At 40.8% G+C, this 17,701-nt stretch overlaps 2 protein-coding genes across 5 annotated transcripts in view; both read right to left on the bottom strand.

Moving 5' to 3' along the window:
* Nucleotides 1-203: 203 nt before the first annotated feature.
* Nucleotides 204-5,182, bottom strand: apodb (apolipoprotein Db). Its single transcript, XM_061064679.1, has 5 exons — nt 5,079-5,182; nt 2,416-2,531; nt 2,215-2,336; nt 1,890-1,975; nt 204-875 (listed from the first exon to the last, which is right to left on the bottom strand). Exons 2-5 carry the CDS (start codon nt 2,524-2,526, stop codon nt 643-645), a joined length of 552 nt encoding a protein of 183 aa, XP_060920662.1. The 5' UTR covers nt 2,527-2,531; nt 5,079-5,182; the 3' UTR covers nt 204-642.
* Nucleotides 5,183-6,372: 1,190 nt separating this feature from the next.
* The window catches only part of LOC132993959 (rho GTPase-activating protein 21-like), an 80,843-nt gene continuing 69,514 nt past the window's right edge, over nt 6,373-17,701 (bottom strand). For all 4 annotated transcript variants that reach the window (XM_061063977.1, XM_061063975.1, XM_061063976.1 and 1 more), the window contains 12 exons: nt 16,669-16,733; nt 16,412-16,563; nt 15,763-15,905; nt 15,420-15,578; nt 15,014-15,092; nt 14,824-14,897; nt 13,992-14,081; nt 13,764-13,889; nt 13,628-13,669; nt 13,343-13,448; nt 10,595-10,626; nt 6,373-9,225 (listed from right to left, as the gene is read on the bottom strand). In XM_061063977.1, coding sequence (XP_060919960.1) covers nt 7,546-9,225; nt 10,595-10,626; nt 13,343-13,448; nt 13,628-13,669; nt 13,764-13,889; nt 13,992-14,081; nt 14,824-14,897; nt 15,014-15,092; nt 15,420-15,578; nt 15,763-15,905; nt 16,412-16,563; nt 16,669-16,733 — 2,748 coding nt within the window. In that variant the 3' untranslated portion in view covers nt 6,373-7,545. The remainder of the gene's footprint in view (nt 9,226-10,594; nt 10,627-13,342; nt 13,449-13,627; nt 13,670-13,763; nt 13,890-13,991; nt 14,082-14,823; nt 14,898-15,013; nt 15,093-15,419; nt 15,579-15,762; nt 15,906-16,411; nt 16,564-16,668; nt 16,734-17,701) is intronic.

The raw sequence follows: 17,701 nt of genomic DNA, 5'->3' as shown, positions 1-17,701 counted from the left end.
TTTCTCCTTTAATCACCCTTTTCATTGTTACTAGTGAGCTATTGTTTGAGCTTTAAATTCTGTGAAATGAAACACCAAAGGATTTTGTTTTACAAGAAAGAAATCTTTATTCAGTGATCAAAGCTTGGACGTCAAATTACAATATTCCTCTCCTACAATGGAATGGCAATAAAACGTGAATGAGAAGTACACCACAAGTACCGCAAGTATGTAGAAGAATGTAGTAAATGTATTTTACATGCATAATGTAACATCACCTTAAAGACAATCAAAGTACAATAACTTTATGTAACTTCACTGTTGATGAACCCAAAGAATGTCCTTCATCTGTAACCCACTAATCATTCAATGTTTGCAAAACAAAGTAGAATTGATTATTGAATAATATAATGACTTCATTTAAATTATTGGTTAACTTTTTATTTAAATTATGAAAAATTGATATTTAATGCAAACTGTATTTTAAGCGACATTTCTGCATCTTTAAATACAAAATATAGTCGACACCTGATCCTCTAGTAACTAAGAATGAGCACAGTATGTTTATATCAGGAGGATTTGAGATCCAGTCTTGTTGAACCAGTGTTCAGACCAGACTTCTCTTACTGGTTCAGGGCACTAACAGGAACTCTTCATTTAGTTCTAGTTGTCTTTGCAGCCGGTCTGATCCGTTGGCTTCATCCCGAAAATATCGATTCCTTCATTCACCAGCAGTTGTTTGGCATGCTCAACGGTGCCAAAAGGTATGAAACGTGAGCGTCCGAGGATCCAGGCGAAGTCGATGTGGAAAATACGGAGGATGTCTGTGCAGGAATACACGACGGCCACAGTGGAGTAGTCGGTGGAGAGAACCCAGTACGGGCTGTAGGGAGTGACTACGAGCAGAGAGAGCAGACATGAAAGAGAAAGATGATGAATATTATACACTACATTCAATTTCTCAAGTCTAGCTTTTAATTAATAGCTGGAGAATCATACTTCATAGGATAACTTAAACATGACCTTGTTCATCTTTAGTGAGACTTAACATGCACTTTGACCATGTAATGCTGCGTACATGGAGCAAAAACAATTTACTAGAGTTGTCTCTTGGAGATATAACAATAACTGATTATAGTATTTTTTTTATTATTAATATTTAAGTCAGTGATGGGCAACTTTGGTCACAGCAAGGGGCCACATTCATTCAATTCTCACTGCCAGAGGGCCAAATTGTAGGATACAAAAACGATTACAGTCAATTATGTCTCAAATTTAACTCAACATATACGAGGGATCAAATCTTATGATGGACATACTTCTGGTTTTCATGATTTCATGGCAGATTTTGTCATGTTTTCTTCATGTTTCCAATGAATTGATATGTAAAAATTGACCTGAGGGCCACGTCGAGGGTCGATGAGGGCCGCATGTGGCCCCCGGGCCGCCAGTTGCCCACCCCTGATTTAAGTACAGATAGCTAGTAATCAGAACCAAGCATGAAGTCAAGATGTTTAAATGAAAAAAGCCCCCGAAAGGTTCTGCTTGAGGCCCTGAGAGGTCGGACTTGAACCTGTTGCTTTAACAGATGCGTTAGTGATGTAATGCTCATGTTGGATAAAACAGGACGTAAACATCTACTGATAACTAAGATGTCCAAAATAGATGATTCACAGACAAACAAACGGGCTTATTGTCACTAAGATAACAAATGCACTGAGGCTGTGGCATCATATGTCAGCAGATAATATCATCACTCCAAAGGTATGTGTGCACAAATAAGCTCGAGGATGAGGGAGCAGTCTGCTTTAAAAGTTATTTTCGTTCTTTGTCCATTGAAAGATTTCAGAAATAGAAGAACAATATTCAAACCTTCGACTCGTCTCTTAAGGATGAAGATGAGGACTTACAATACGAGAAGCTGACTCCAAGTTGTGCTTGTTCTCTCGGGTCTGGAACCACTGCGGTCCCTTCCGCTACCCTCGTCTTCTCTTTACTGAGACACAGACAGAAATAGAGGACGACATTTTGATGGGAATTGCAGCTTTTTTTCCCATGTTACCTCTTAATAAGTCTGTTGAACAAGAATTACATAAACTTATAGTTTCACACTCTGGTTTTTTTACTCTTTGGGATATAATGACTTCAATATTCTGGAGGTTTCATATTGACCTTTTAAAAAAAATACAACTTGCTGAATATTAAAACCAACAAAACAAACTTTTCAATACTCACTAGAACTGAGTGTTGCGCACTTGAATGGTGCCATCTTGCCTCACAGCGTAGTTCGCCTCGATGCACTTTCCTCTCTCAAAGGAAGCAGGGAGCTTCTCGATCTCGTACCAGCGTCCGAGATACTAAAAACAAACAAGGCTCGATTAGTTCTGTGTAGTGCAGAGTGGACCTGAATGACTGTTTTTACTTGTGCTTGTTTACCAATTGAAGGTTGAAGCCGGGCTGGACTTTAGGAACAGGACAGGCCCCCCAGTGATAGGTCTGCGCTGACACCAGAGGGAGTAGCAGGAGGAGAAAGTAGACGGCTGACATGGTTCCTTCAGGAGAGGAGGGAAGAAGATAAGATGTTCATGTGAAAAAAGTTTGAGAAACCGCTCTCTGGAATCGACTTTCACAATCAATCACGTCTGCTTTAGACTCTCTACAAGAGGCTACCCAAAGGCAGAACGGGACAAGAGTTGGAAATTAGCAATAGCTATAAACACTCTGTGCAGCACATCAGTTCCAAGCTCTGTATTGAAATGTATGTATGTTAAATTTCATTTTCCCTAGTAAATAAATAAATTCAATTCAAATTCAAACTCTCCATCCCTGTCTTGTGTTTTTTTTAATATATTTTTGTTTGTTCAAAGTCCTGTTTTTTCTTTTGTGTATTATTTTTTTATTACCGTTTTTTCTGTCTGGTTAATTCAGGGATTAAAATCCATGAAAACATTTTCCCAAAAATGCTCTATGCCTCAGCTTAGGGGTTATCAATCAATCAATCAATCAATTGTTATTTGTACAGCGTCAACTCATAACAAGTGTTATCTCGAGACACTTTACAAAAGAGCAGGTAAAAAGACCTTACTCATTGTTATGTTACAAAAAGCAGGTAAAAGTTCTGGCAGGCCGTCAACCAACGATCTCAAGGAGCCTAAGAGAGATCAAGAGCTCCCACGAAAGTAGGTGGTTAGTGACTGAGATTTACAGATAGATACATGCAGTAATATGATGTACTGTATATGCACAGAGAGAGAGAGAGAGAGGGGAGCTCAGGGTGCCAGTTCCCCCGGTAGTCTAGTATCATGCACTACATTCAATTTGGTTATAAGAGACATCATTTCTTGTAATGTTGTCTGACCATGTTACCTTTCTGTTTCCATTCTTTAATGTTCACTGAAACTTCAAATACAACCAACAAAGTGTAATCTATACCACATACTGAAAATACTGGAAGATGGTGACGCTGCCAACAAATAAAAGATGTATTTATTTGAATGTTGTCTGAAGCCGACTCATTACAGTACAGCTGAGTGTGTTAGGTGTGTGAATAAGCCTGAGTGTGTTGGACTCAGTGACCCTCAGACTTGTGTGAGCTTTTGTTTTCAGTAACTTATGACTCAAGTCAGTATGATGGAAGATATTTGTCATACCTGTAGTTTAAACATTTCAGCTTCTATTGTTCCCTATAGATGTGTAAAGTTCATGGTATGGTGAAATAAGATAGGAGTACAAAAATCACGTGCAGCTCAGGTGTTTGTCCCTTCATGTCTTTTGTCTCTTTTTACAGACATGTCACCACACCTGTTCCTCTGGTTTCACATAACAACTGTTAATGCATGCAAGCTGAATCTTTTCAGAAGGAGGTAACAAGAACGCACCAAACTCTGAAAACACAGGATCAAAAGACAATGAAATGGCACGATTGCAAAGTTCATCAAAAGTACCATTTTCATGATTTCTCCTTCATTAAACTACTTTTTCAGTGTGTGAATGTTTTGGCCCCAGAACTGGTCAGTCAAATAAATAAAATAGCATTAAAGGAGACATGACAAGAGGGGCAGTTAGTGTAGAGACTGTAGACCAGCAAAGTGCAGGACAACATTCCCTCAGTCCTCTTTCTCAGTGAAAGGCCCACAGGTTTGATCACCTTACCATCAAAAATAAAAACATGAACTGACCCAAAAGCTTTTGATAACAAGGCAAAACAATGTCTTCAACAAAGGCAAACGTGTGAACACTGCGTTACATGTTTAATTTTATAGCACAGCTTATTTTATTTCTCTTTTTCTTTATGGTTGTTCTTAGTTGTTATTTTGATCACTATGACCGTCTATGTCTGCTTCACTGTTGTATCATGTGTTTTATTTCCTAAAAGCCTAACCAGGGACACACACTGCACATTAATCATGACTAGAAGTCCTATACAATGCACTGGTTGCATTTTATTTTAATTTTTATAAACATATTTTTAATGAATTTCACATTTATCAGGACATGTACAGTATGCATGTAACAAAAGTATGACATAAAACAACCCTCCCAAAATAGAACATGTGGCAGTACATCAATAACACAAGAATAATAAAAGTAATTTGTACAATACAAATGAAAAAACAAACAAGTGAAATAATAAACAGTTGACACATACCGGTATTTCTCACACTAGTAACAGTTCACAGCTTTCAATACATTGTCCAAGTCAGCATTTTTAACAAATTCCAAAAAAACCTCCCAAATTTTACCAAATTCTGAAGCTTTCTTCCTAACTATATATGTAAGTTTATCAAGAGCCAGACTTGCTGATAATTATTTTAACCAACGTCCACTGGTTGAATTTTAATTAGATGTAACAATGCCTGTATGTAGAGTCCCTGACAAATAAACTGATAAATAACATAAAAAAACTATTATATCTAATCATTTATCTAATGTCAAGAGGTTTAAGTGATGCAATAGAACATCATAAATTAATTTAGTAAAAGGATAAAACAAAGTGCAAAACCAGTTATACAGGGGAAAAACACAAAAGTGAATTAAACACATAATCCTGTTAGAGTTAACTTTCTGTGTCTACATTAAATTCATGAAAACGTTCTTACCTGAGGTATAAAGGTGTTAACTCCGTCCCTCCTGTTTCTGCTGATGATGTAAACTGTCTCGAGCTCTCTGTACAAAACACACTCTGGGAGTGTTCACGTTCACGCGACGTCACCGCGGCAGCACGAGGCAGCTCGTTAACTGAATTGTCTTCACGCGCACATTCCCACACTGTGACAATGCAGCTCACTGTGATAATGGTTGAATATTTTAATCCGTTTTTTTCCCACAGCACCTTTCTCCTAAAGCACAATCTTTTTATATTCATCCTTCATGTTTGATTTTCGACAGAACTAAATATTTTATAAATACATATTAATTTATTTCGACATTTATTCTTAATATTAGCAAGAATAACAACTTATATGTATTAACTGATTTCAAATGTGTTTGTCGGTCTTGAATTATTCTTTTTCCCTCAAACATTTCGTTATATATGTGTATATATATATATATATTTATTTTATATTTTCTTATTTAGGGTACTTGTTCAATGTATTTATTTTTTGTTCTCTCTTTCAAATTGTAGTAGGGGTATTTTGTTTTATCATTTTAATTAAAAATTGATAAATAAATATGATTTATTATAACCATTAGCATTATTATTGCTCTTATTCTTATTTGTTTGTTAATGGTTATAAAATTTACCTGTTCAATCAACTTCTTTTCTCCGCTGTTTGCTGGCACGGTTTTCTTGTCCCCGTCGTACATCAATGTGTGATACTTAATGTAACCACTAGGTGTCGCCACAGTAAATACAAATACAAAAATCTAAACATACAGTACACATTTTATATTGTAAATTAATGCTTTAAATCATGGTCTGCAGACTTTGAGCCAATCTCTGATAACTGGTTAATATTTCATCCTCTTAACACTGAAGAGGAAACAGTTAAAATACTTCTGAAGTTATTTTTCACATTATTATTAAAACATACATTGAAAGGTTTGTTTTTCAAGGATCCATTGATATACGTCTGAAGAAGCAATGCAGATATGTAAATGTATACAAATAATATCGTTCAATATCTCCACCTCAAGGCTCAAAGTTAAACAGAAAGTGTATCATCTTTACATCAGCACATCGACTGAAATGATGCTGTTGTCATATTGGAGACAGGTGAACTTTTATGAACTTCAATATATCAATGTTTCATCCTCAGTGATAATAGAAAGACTGAATGGAAAGAATAAGAATACATCCCTGTGTATTTAGGCAAAAAGTAAGCAAATAAGTCTTCAATCACTTCCAAATGTTTCTGTGATATAAAACAATGACACCAAAGAGACACAGGATCTAATAAAGATGATTTATTTCCAGTGTTTGTTGAGGGAGGGCGAGATGTTCACTGTTCAGAAAAACGTCATCTCATGCAGTTTCAAAGATTTCAAAGTCTGTCGTCGCTTTCTCCCAGGTTTTGTTTTAGCGCCCATGCATTTGACTGCACTTGGAAACATACAGAGAGGGGAAAGTAAAACTACGAAGAAAAAAAACATGGACGTACATTTGAACACTTTGATGTTGCTGTGAGTTTGACTAAAAACAAAAAAAAACAAAAAAAAAGGAAAAATCTCTGGAATGCCTGTGAGTTTTTTTTTTTTTTTTTAGACCACCGTAAATGTTTTAAAAATTCTTCTTGTCTTCACAACTGTTGGTAAAAACAGTTTAAAAAAGAAAAAAAGAGGCACTTTTTGAGATAAAAACAATTCACACACATGTAAAACTTATTTTTGAAGTATAAATGGACAAAGTTCGGAAATTAAAAGCACTGTACCAAGCATTACATACTCTAGTATCAGCATTTCATTACTGTTTTGTTTTTCAGTCTTTATTTGATAAAACTATCAGAATCCTCCGGTCCTTCCAGCTAATATCTGGCTGCTTTGAGTGTGCTGTGAAAAAAAAAAAAAAAAACCTTCCCACAGCACGCAGCTCAGAAAGCAGCCCTCAGTTACCTCCACACACTTCAAGTACAGGCAAACCAAAAACATACATGTCGTCTTGAAAATGACAAAAAAATATTGTCATGAGCAACTAGTGTTAGTCCAAAGAGAGATTACATTCTTCATAATGCTTATAAGAGGAAGAACTGAAGCATCATTCCTTAAAAATAGGCTTCCCTATGCTTTCTTCAGTAATAGTCGAGTTGAATCTTTTTCATTAGTGCTGAGTAACAGAGTCCACATGAAATGTCTTTTTGCATTTTTGCAGGAGGAAGTTTTTTGAGTTTGAGTTTTTTTTTTTTTCCATCGTCTGTTCCAGTATGGCCGACAATTCAGAGGAATCACACACATAAAACATCTCTGTAGAATTATTCCAGTAACAATCAAAGAAGCCTATACACAGTATGTACAGTAGATACATAAAGTATACTTTGTAGAAAAAATATTGTGCAGTAACCTCGGCTAAAATACACACATTCGTACATTTAACGCATTCATCCTCCAGATAAATCCACTGTTTCACTTTCACAGATACTGGTAGAACCGCGAGCGGACCACTTGAGCTCCAGACAGTTTGTGTGGGTGAGCGTCCGGCGTCAGGTTGGTTTTGTTTTTGCCTTGCAGCCCGCTACCGTTGACCTGCTCCCCTGTGAGCGGCTGAGCGCCCGGAGACGCAGAGGGGGGCGGCCTTTCTTCCGCTCCGTCGTGTGCGTCCGGATGGTCGTCCTCGGGGACGGCCCTCGGTGCGACCTCGCCGCTTGAATCCGAGCCTCTGTGGCGATCTCTGGAGATCCAGCCTCTGACGGAGAAGTCCTGAGAGGAACATCTGGGCTTGAGACGATCCAGAGGCGACAGCTCGGCCGCCTGGTCCACGCCGCCCTGCTCTCTCCAGTCGTTGATGACCGCCAGCTCTGCGAAGTCCCTCTGCCCGCCCATGGTGTGCCGCCGTCGGATGTTCTTCTTCTTCGCTCGGGCTTCTTGAGTCCGGTTCTTCTGCGCGAACATGTCGTCGGCTGATGTCCGGATCCTGAACTTTAGTCGCTCGGTGATCTTAAGGTGCCAGGCCGGTTCGGGACGCTCTGATTCGCTGCGTGAGGACGAGCTAAGGCTGCTTGTGGACCGCCCTTTTTTCATCACCTCCAGGACTCGGGAGAGCCGCGTGGAAGACTCTGCTCTACCCTCACTGCGCTCCGCACTCCCAGACACGCCCTCTACTGACGATTCGCTGTCTGTTTTCTGCCTCAGGGACCACCGTCTGGAGAGGGTGTCACACTCGATCATTCTGTGCGACGGGAAGAGGCGCCGTGCTTCCATTTTTGGCGTGGTGCTCCCCTCAGCTGATCCTCTTGGTTCAGTTTTCTCCATACTCTGATCCGGGCAGGGCGTCGACTGACTGCTGCCTCCACCGGGTGCAAAAACGGGGAAGTCGCTCTCACTGTCTGTCTCCATGGGTCGTCCCTCGCTTATCAGCTCGCTGCGTTCATCGTCCGCCTCCTCCCCTCCTTGCAGCTCCGGGCTGAGAGCGCTGGACTCCGCTCCGGTGAGGAAAGTGATGGAGGATGTTGTGGAGTAGTCTGAGGTGATGGAGCTCACCTCTGCACCTGCAGACGCTCCTGGGCCTGCAGCGGATCCGATCGCGGCAACCGCTCCTGCAGGAAGCTCGAGGGACGTTCCTGCTGTCCACTTTTTGGGTCTCGACCTCGGGACAGACGCTCCGGAGCTCATGGTGCCGAGGTCTGAGGTGTTCTCATCCAGCAGGGAGGGGGGATCTGACAGAGAGGACTTCCCCTGAGGAGCTGCTTGGTAGCTGGAGACGATCGGGGACGGGGAGGGCGAGGGTGAAGGGTGTCTGGGTGGAGTTTTATCCTTCAGGAATAAAGAGTTCCTATGCTCTCTCTTGGCTTTGGGTGTGAGCTCCACAGTCCTCCCATTCTCCTTCCTCTCCTCTGCTCGCGCCGGCTGCTTGGCGTTGGGTTTTGCGTTGGGGCTCAATCGAATCTCGCTCTGCGCCTCAGTCTGGAGGCCGTGGTGGTTCGGCTTCTGAACGGGGATTTCCTTCTTGAGGAAAACGGCGTCCAGATCGTCGTCTGAGCTGCTAGGCAGCGGCTTCTCCTTTGACTTCTTTCTTTTGCGGTTGGCTGCAGCAAAGATGGAGGAGACCAGGAGCTCGCGGCTGCACTGGTCCTTCCCTGAGCCCCAGGAACCCTGCAGAGAGAGGAGAGAGAGGAGGAAGAAAGAGAGAGGAGGAGGAGGATACTGAAGTGAGTATTTCTGACGCAGAGACACAAAGAAAGGCCACCGAGAGAACACAAACCCGTCACCCCCTGTCTGGAACTTAAACCTGTTCTCCACCTGCTCCCGTGAAGCACCACAAACCAGAGAAGTGGACAGAGAGAGGAACATTAACAGACAACATTAACAGGGAGCACATCAGTGTTTCCATGCCGACCTTAAAGCAGAAGCAGGACGAGCAGCAGAATGACTTCAAGCTGAAGGAAAGCAGCCACATAGGAGCAGTGCAGTGATGGAAAGCACCCGCTTACGCTGATGACCCCGTCGGAATTATGTTTCTCTCATTACGAGCAGCTGACAACATTAAGGACCCTGAATGTGTCACTGAGCAGGAATCTTAAAGTCGAGTGACTTCAGCTCATTGGACGTACAGACGGCTTTGTCTCCTCAGTGCTGACAGACTTTACATTAATTTAAAGGGTTGGTTCACCCAAATCACAGAAAAATATATTTTTATGTCCTTCTTAGTTTATCAAATGGTACCAAGCCATGCAGATAGTTTTGGTTTTATTTATCTCTGTATAGCAGTTTGCATGACTGAGATTTCCCCCCTGATACTTTGGATTTAAATTAAGTATGATTTGTTGTCAAGCAGCCAAAAGGTTTAACATCCTGGTTACTCTGGATTATCAGCAGAACATGCTGTTTTTGACCATTTGTGCAGCAGAAAGTAGTGCCAAAGAAAGTTGTTGTGTATGATATTAAACATGGAGTATTTTCAACTATAGTGAACTTCTGCTGAGTGGTTCATGTAGTGCGAATACAGTTTTTACACAGCATTGATTACAGAAAACAGAAAAAAAGACGATTGAAATATCACAACACTTAAAATATTCTGTTGGTCAGAGTATCTGAACTCGTGCTTACAAAGACGTAGTTTGTAGCTGCACTATCTCTGAGAGTTTTAGGAGGACTGGGTTAGACTGAAGAGCAAAAATGTTTCAAAGTTCATCTCATGACTGGGATTTTGAGCTATTACAAACACGGCTCTTTTCATTTTGATTGTTGCACTGCAAACTGATTTCTACTCTGTTGTACTTGGATTAATGCAGAAAATGGGATAACCTAATGTAAGCAAATCTGCACAGCTAGAAACACCACAGGCAATTAGTTTGTTTTTTTGTTTTGGGTGAAACAACCCTTTAAGGAAGAATTACGATTAGTTAATTTAATGCTGGTTTTTATGGGTGGGGAGGAAATCTCTCCAGCTCGTAACCTACCTCCTGTCATCCTACACTAGCAGTGGCCTGAGAGGTTTTAACACTGGACACAAAACACTCACCTTTGATTTAGCTGAGTCACTGGTTGGTGAATCTGCGGGTAAAAGAAGAAAAACAGGAGAATTAGCTGGCGTTGAAAACACAGAAAAACACAACTCTGAGGTGCAACACAGGAAGATGAATCAGGGAGAGAAAAGGAAAAAGAATTGTGTTGATGAGGAGGAGCGTGTGGAGTGAAAACACAGAACAGAGTGATGACGAGTGAGTGCAGACATGAGCAGACGACAGGACATGCTTCACACACGGACAGATGAGCTCTTTGTTACACTCAGGTCCACGACGTCGACCTTTCAAACCCCAACAAACATGAGCAGAGTCAAGTTCTGGTCTTTCCCCACGAGTGATTCTGAGTGAAACTTCAGCAACAAACACAACGAGAACACTGAACAGCAGCCCAACAGTGAGGCAGAGAAAGTGCCATGCAACACTTTGATGGTGTTTGATTTGATGAAGGTAAAGAGACATCCAGGTATGCAGACATGAACCCTCGTGTATTATTAAGAGCATATGAAACAGAAAGGCTTTGTGTTGTTTTTAAAAGGACATTTATGAACTGATAAATGTGGTCTCAACCTGTGCTTCTATTTACTTTTAGTTTGACGAAATATCAACTTTCAGCCTGTTGTATATATTGTCTTGTGATAATTGCATCCAGCTTCAAATGGAACTTAAGTCAATACATTTTTATTTCTTTGTTATTTTAAGGTTAGGGTTGCAATAGCATAGGATCATTAGGTTACAATAACCGTCCAAGAAAATGTATTTTTAGAGATAGGACAGTGGATAGAGTCAGACATTGGGGAGAGAGAGAGTGTGGGGAATAAAATGCTGGAAGTCGGATTTGAACCCGGGCCGCACGCTTGGAGGACTATAGCCTCGGTACATGGGGCGCGCACACTAACCACTAGGCTACTGACGCCCCAGAATACAATGTCATAATAAGAACACTTTAAAGTTTGAACTCTGCAGATAAGCAAATGTACCAGGAATCATTTTGTTCATTTTCATATTGCTGCAACCATATTAACTAGAAATCCTTCAGTAGAATGAAATCTGTGATGCCAAGTCAGCTGATGCGTGGTTTTATGTTCATAAAATGATCCTATCTAAGAATGAGTTTGCCGTCTCAGACTGTTTTACTTCAATATTTGAAATAACTGGCATGGGGTGAACCTGTCCAGTATTTTAGAAAAGAAAAAAAAAAGCAGCTCGTACAGGAGTGAACTTTTGATGAACAAGGAAGTTATTCATCGCTTGTTCTGAACTTGCAAACCATTCATTTCTATTTGACCCCCGGCAGGTCGAGATCCACTGGTTTGAACCTTAAACCTCCTGGTGTAATAGTAACTACATTATAATGAAGATCTGGAACTAGATGATCAGAGGTTGTGTGATGTGATAATGTGTCACTCCAGACCAAACAGTATGGGAGTGTGACACCTGAAGCCGACCTGCACACAGCTCTTTGCTCCCTAATTGTGATGCTGTTTGACAAAGTGATGAGAGGCGATGAGGGCTGCCATGACAACAGTGACACAGTGATGACTATGGAAGAAACCAAACAGAATATAAGTGAAGTGACAGGGGGGTCACAGAGGGGCTAGCTATATGAGAAGAGGGGACACTACATGAGAGAGAGAGAGAGAGTGTCGGCAAGGAAACCTATAATCAGTCCTCACCTGCTCTGAAATCACATCTATTCATGTCGTCCTTCATTTCCAGCTAAAATTTGCTCTTGTTTGTTTGTGTGACATAGCCGAGCCCCCCTATACACCCCTTTACAATCACATGATGGCACGATATGCAGGTGCACAGTGACTGGAGACGTAGAAACCATACCATGCTATCTCTCCTGTTGGCAAGCTTGCAGGACAGTGAGGAGAGACAGCGGAGAGCCTTTCAGACAGTAGCACCGGCCTGTGTTAGGTAAACTCTGATACAACACCGGACACTGTACAGTACCGTGTAGCCGCTTCGCTTCCCCACTTCTCCATCACGGTTTCTGTTTCTTTTTTTTTTTTCACTTTGGCTTTTCTCGCTCTCAAAAGAACTGCGGGTTCCTGCAGACTAGGCAGCTACACTGCGGGCAACAATCCTCCTTCTTCCTACAGTTCCAGTTGTCCATCACGGACACTACAGAGTCCATCAGTGTCATCATGGTGTGATAGACTCCGCCCACTTGGCCTGTGTCAAGATCAGTATGTGTGAATGCTGGGAAAGCCTTTAGGACACCCGACAGAGCCTCACTAGAGACAGAGGAATCAGAGGTCGCCTTTCACTGTAAAAACATCTATTGGTGACGAGGGAAACAACATGCCGTATTAGTGCAACAGTAGGCGGGAAAAAAAGGGGGAGTTGGACGAGGCAAACGGGAAATTAAAGGGCAGAAGGATGATTACAAAAAGAAAGAGGACTTCTTAAATTTATCAGAAACCGACAGAGGGCTAATTATTTTGAAAGCAAATGAAGAAGCGTAACAATTTATTGCATTGAGATGCAGATAAATTGCCCACTGAAACCCGCACAGGCGCTTGGACTCGTGGTTGGCCATAGACATTTCTATCTAGTGGCACCAGACAAAGAAGCAGAAGGGGAAGCTTAGCCTGAGGGAAGAAGCAGCGTTATCATCAACATCTGTTACTAGTTCACACACACACACACACACAGGTCCCGGTTAGAGTGCAGCAGAAAGAGGGTAGAGAAAGGTAAAAACCCACCAAAGAGTTGGTCTGCCAAAGGCAGCACGTTACCTGATACTTCACCCTGCGACGTGCCCGTACGGCCGATGTTAGTGAGCAGGTGGTCTATGTTGGGGACGGGCTGCGACTCCACCGCGCTCTCATCATGCGACACAGTCTGTAGGGAGCGATTGTGACACAGTGAGGAGAAGATTCACAAAGACATTTAAGAGTAACATGCCGTAAAAAGCAAAAAAAATGACACAGCTGTTTTTTTTAATGCTTTGAAAAAATGTCTAATTCTCTGTTATGTGACATTAAAATGTAAGAAAACATTTAACAGCAGTGAGTACTCACCACTGGATCTCTGTCTCCATCTTCAGTGAAGAACCAGTCGTACTAGAGGGAGAAAAACATTCAAATGTAAGTCTCTGTGTTTGAATCTGATGTTTAATGAAGGATCCTTAATATGAGTTAAAGATCTGCTGCTCACATTTTGGATAAGGGCCTCAACTATCCTGTACTGATCCGGCATGTGTGTCACCATGTGGGTCATGTTGTCCTCTGTGGTTCGCACCAGCGTCGGACCAAACACGATGGCCAGATTCCTCGGCTCCATCTAACAAACAGAAAAACAAAACATCACAGTTTTAATGATACACTGAAAGTCCTCTGATGGAAACTAAAGGCTTAGACAATTGACATTTTCTGAGGCACACACCTTATTCTTCTCCGAGTTATCAGCCACAGTTTTCAAATGGCATGAGAGAAACTTCAGAGTCTCATAATGATGATCCGGCAACTCATGAAGCTGGAAGTACAAAGAAGAAAGAAAAAGAGACAAATGTGAATGTTATTTCTTTATTTTTCTTTGCTGCATTCATGCTTTTTAAATTCTTATCGTGTTTATGTACTTGACTTTACATTGATCACTGCACTTCCTATACTACTTGACTGTATATATAATATCCTATTCCACTTGATATTTATTAGCATATTGTTTATAATGTCCATACTGTAAATATTGTTCATACTGTAACTATCTTATATCCACCAATGCTGCTCTGCTTACCGTATTACCTTACTACCATATTGCACTTTATGCCTATTCATGTTTGTACTGCACCTTGTTGCTCTTTTTTGGTTAGAACGCCAAAAACATTTAGTTGTTTCTGTACTTGTACTCTGCACAATGACAATAAAGTTGAATCTAATCTAAAGGAGGTCTCTTCATTTAGTTTGAGCTTCAGAGGCCTTATCTCTCCAGACCTTTAATCAAACTAGTTGCAGCAATAATCAATCTGTCAATTTAGATATGGCAGAAGCAACTATGACCAAAACTGTAAACTACAAATATTCTTTGTTGAATTTAAACAGGATTTGAAGATTATACAGTGCACAATACCTGATGAGTCAAGAAAACAAAGAATGAAAACAAAAACATGACTGTAACTGTTTACAATGAGATGACTTGGGCATAAAGTAAATAGCTTCAAAAATAATAATAAAAATCAACTTTGGGGAAAAATGTACAAAAAAATAAAGCAACTCACCATTCTCTTGAGCACTTTGAGTCTCTCCACTGGGTCCTCTGTTCTGTTGGCCTCGATAAAATCTGCGTACCTATCTGCAAAGACAAATTAAGAAAGGCTGCAGGATCAACACAGCATTTTTTTTACAGGGTTGTAATTCTCATTGTTGGCCACTAGATGTCATGCACGCTGTCTAAAAATAGCAACCTACCATTGGTGAATAACGGCTCTGGAAGTTTACGGAAGAAGGATTTGAGTAAACTGCTGATCACATTGAGGTCCCTCCATTTCTGCAACAACACGACATGAGAGTTATGTTGGTTTTGTGCTAACAAATGTTAACACTTACAGACCCATATTTTTGTTACATCCACCATCAGGATCCTCTTGCTCTCTGATTGGTGCAATAGTTCAACTTTCTGGAAATGCAAGTTTCTGCTTTGTCTGAAAAATCCCCAAAATATAATAATTCATGACATACATTTAAACACTAGTTTCTGTTTGAAGTACACACATCTGCATTTTCTCCAAACACATCAAGGACAGCAGCCCTGCAGAACGCGAGACTCCATTTAGAGTTTAATTATAGCAACACGGATCGATAAAGGGACACTCACATCGTCCTGGACATCGATATCGTTCATGCCCTTGTTATTGAGCTCCTCCTGCATGTTGGAGATTGCAGCATTGTTTCCTGGGACTCTGTAGATGCCCGTGTACTCCAGCCCCCTCTCCTCCACCAGATTACAGCAGACCTCCACGATCAGAGGAACAAACTGGAATACAGTAGAAATGGTTTTGTCAATGCTTTAACCATGATGAAAAAATGCATATGTAACAGAAAAAACCTCACAAAGCATGTCTGACATCTTTAATACAGACGCAAACAACTTCAAAAGCAGAGGATTTAAGCCTTTTCCTTTCTTTTGGTGCTTCGTGAAAACTCAAATCAGTACTGACCTTGTTTGACTGTGCAGGAGGACAGTCGTCCAGCCTCACTCCAAACGTGACTCCAGGAGACGGCTTCTTCTCAAAAGGCTTCCTCATCAGCCCCGGGATGCCCTTCCTCCACGTCCCTTTATCCTTTGGAGGGCTGGTGTCATCTGCAAGGCACAGTGCAAAAGATTCAGTAAAATGAGAACACACAAGTCAGTCACGATTCACATCTTCAAAGAGGGCAGCTGTCCTACTTCTCCATGCTCTAAACTTTGCATCTGGTGTTTTTATCTGTACTACAGGTATGCATTAATCAGAATCAATCAGAATGTTTTTTAATGTCACTGTAAAGCCCTATGTCACCTTTTTATGTTTTCATTTTATCTATATTTTACAAAGAAGTCCCATTGAGATTAAAAACCTTTTACAAGAGAGACCTGGCCAAACAAGCAGTACAGGCAAAGTCATATTTACAACTATGACATTTCAAACAGTTTAAAGTGGAAAACCTTGAGATGTTTGAGTGAAATACATTTAGATTTTTGTGCAAAAAATCCTTGAAATCAAATCTCTATCAATCCAAAGAATATTTACAATTAAAATATCAGAAAATCAGTAGTTTTTCCTTTTGCAGACACAGTCAAAAGTTGATTTGAATTGTGTCTTTTCCTACCTTTGTGCATGTTCTTCCTCTCCTGCTCGGGTTGTTTGGGTGAGTGTGGACTTGTCGCTTTGGTCTCTCCTTTCCCTCCCAGCAGCGTCTGTCTGATGCTCAGAGACTGGCGTGAGGTTCGGGGTGACGGCTCCGTCTTGCTGCCGGTCGGGCTGTTTGAGACGTAAAGCACAAAATGAGATCTCCAATCAGAGATAACCATCATAGCAGCACTGGGTTTCATGTCCCCAACGTAGGGTCCCTCCCTTTTCATTTACCTCATCAAGGTGTTGTACTCCTTGATCTTCCTGCTGATGAGGTCATGGCTGGTGAAGGCCGCGTTCTAAAAAAAGAAAAGGAAGGAAGGAAAGAGGAGCAGAGCAGGACAGAGGACACAATAGGTTATGGCGGAGGCATCAGGTGCAACAGCCCACTTCCCCCGACCCTTTACACGCCATAACCGATCTTTATATAACCTGCTGCTCTCAGGTGACACAGGTAAGACCATTGGAATGTCATAGCATGGATGAATAGTAAGGTCGTAAAAAGGAGGGGAAGATGAGCTGTAAGTTCTTCTGGATGGAGACTCGGCTACGATAAGAGACCATATTGTGAAATATATTTGATAAATGTTGAATGATGTTTGATGACATTTGTAATGGGTTTGGTTCATTTGCACTGTTTTTGTTCGACTGTTTAAATTGTTTGAATCCGGTAAATTTGATTGAGTTTGTTTTTTTATGATTGTGTTATGGTCTTAGCTGCAGTCTGTAGTTTGTACTCTGTACTCTGGATTTATTGGTACTTGTAATTCTGGAGCAATTAAGTTGAAACTAAAGGTCTTATTGTGAATTTGAAATGAGTAATGGTAAGCAACAGAATCGAATAAACAAAACCAAATCAGATTTAAACAACGTTTTAAGTTCCTCAACAATTCTCACTATTAATGTGCAGTTTTCTCGCACTAATGTTACAAAACGTGTTCAGAAAAGTCCAGTCAGGGGCTCCAGTGAGCCGGGTGGTTGGTTTGCACGCCGAGTGAAGGCTGAAGACTCTATCCACTGTCTTGGTCTTCCCCATTTTTAAGGATCTTGTAAATAATCAGCTTGATTAATTGCTCATAAAAGCAATCCCTAGTTTATATTTTGATGACAAGTATGCACCGAATAAAAAAGATACTTTAAAACCTCCAAGTACATTGTAAACCAATTATAATGATGAAGTGATGAAATATTTAAATGAATCTTTTCCTTTAGGTTTTAGACATATTTTACTTATAAGAATAGTTTTGAAAAAATAAATTCAGGCAAT

The sequence above is a fragment of the Labrus mixtus genome, chromosome 19 (genome assembly GCF_963584025.1).
Source record: "Labrus mixtus chromosome 19, fLabMix1.1, whole genome shotgun sequence".
Classification (NCBI taxonomy): Eukaryota; Metazoa; Chordata; class Actinopteri; order Labriformes; family Labridae; genus Labrus; species Labrus mixtus.
This window is presented reverse-complemented; position numbering and strand designations above follow the sequence as displayed.

What these genes read in the sequence shown, in the direction of transcription:
- apodb (XM_061064679.1), bottom strand. Translation starts at nt 2,526, where the DNA reads ATGTCAGCCGTCTACTTTCTCCTCCTGCTACTCCCTCTGGTGTCAGCG. An exon ending in CCGGCTTCAACCTTCAATTG is followed by an intron (nt 2,337 to 2,415) that starts GTAAACAAGCAC and finishes GTTTGTTTTTAG; the next exon opens with TATCTCGGACGCTGGTACGA. An exon ending in GTGCGCAACACTCAGTTCTA is followed by an intron (nt 1,976 to 2,214) that starts GTGAGTATTGAA and finishes TCTGTGTCTCAG; the next exon opens with TAAAGAGAAGACGAGGGTAG.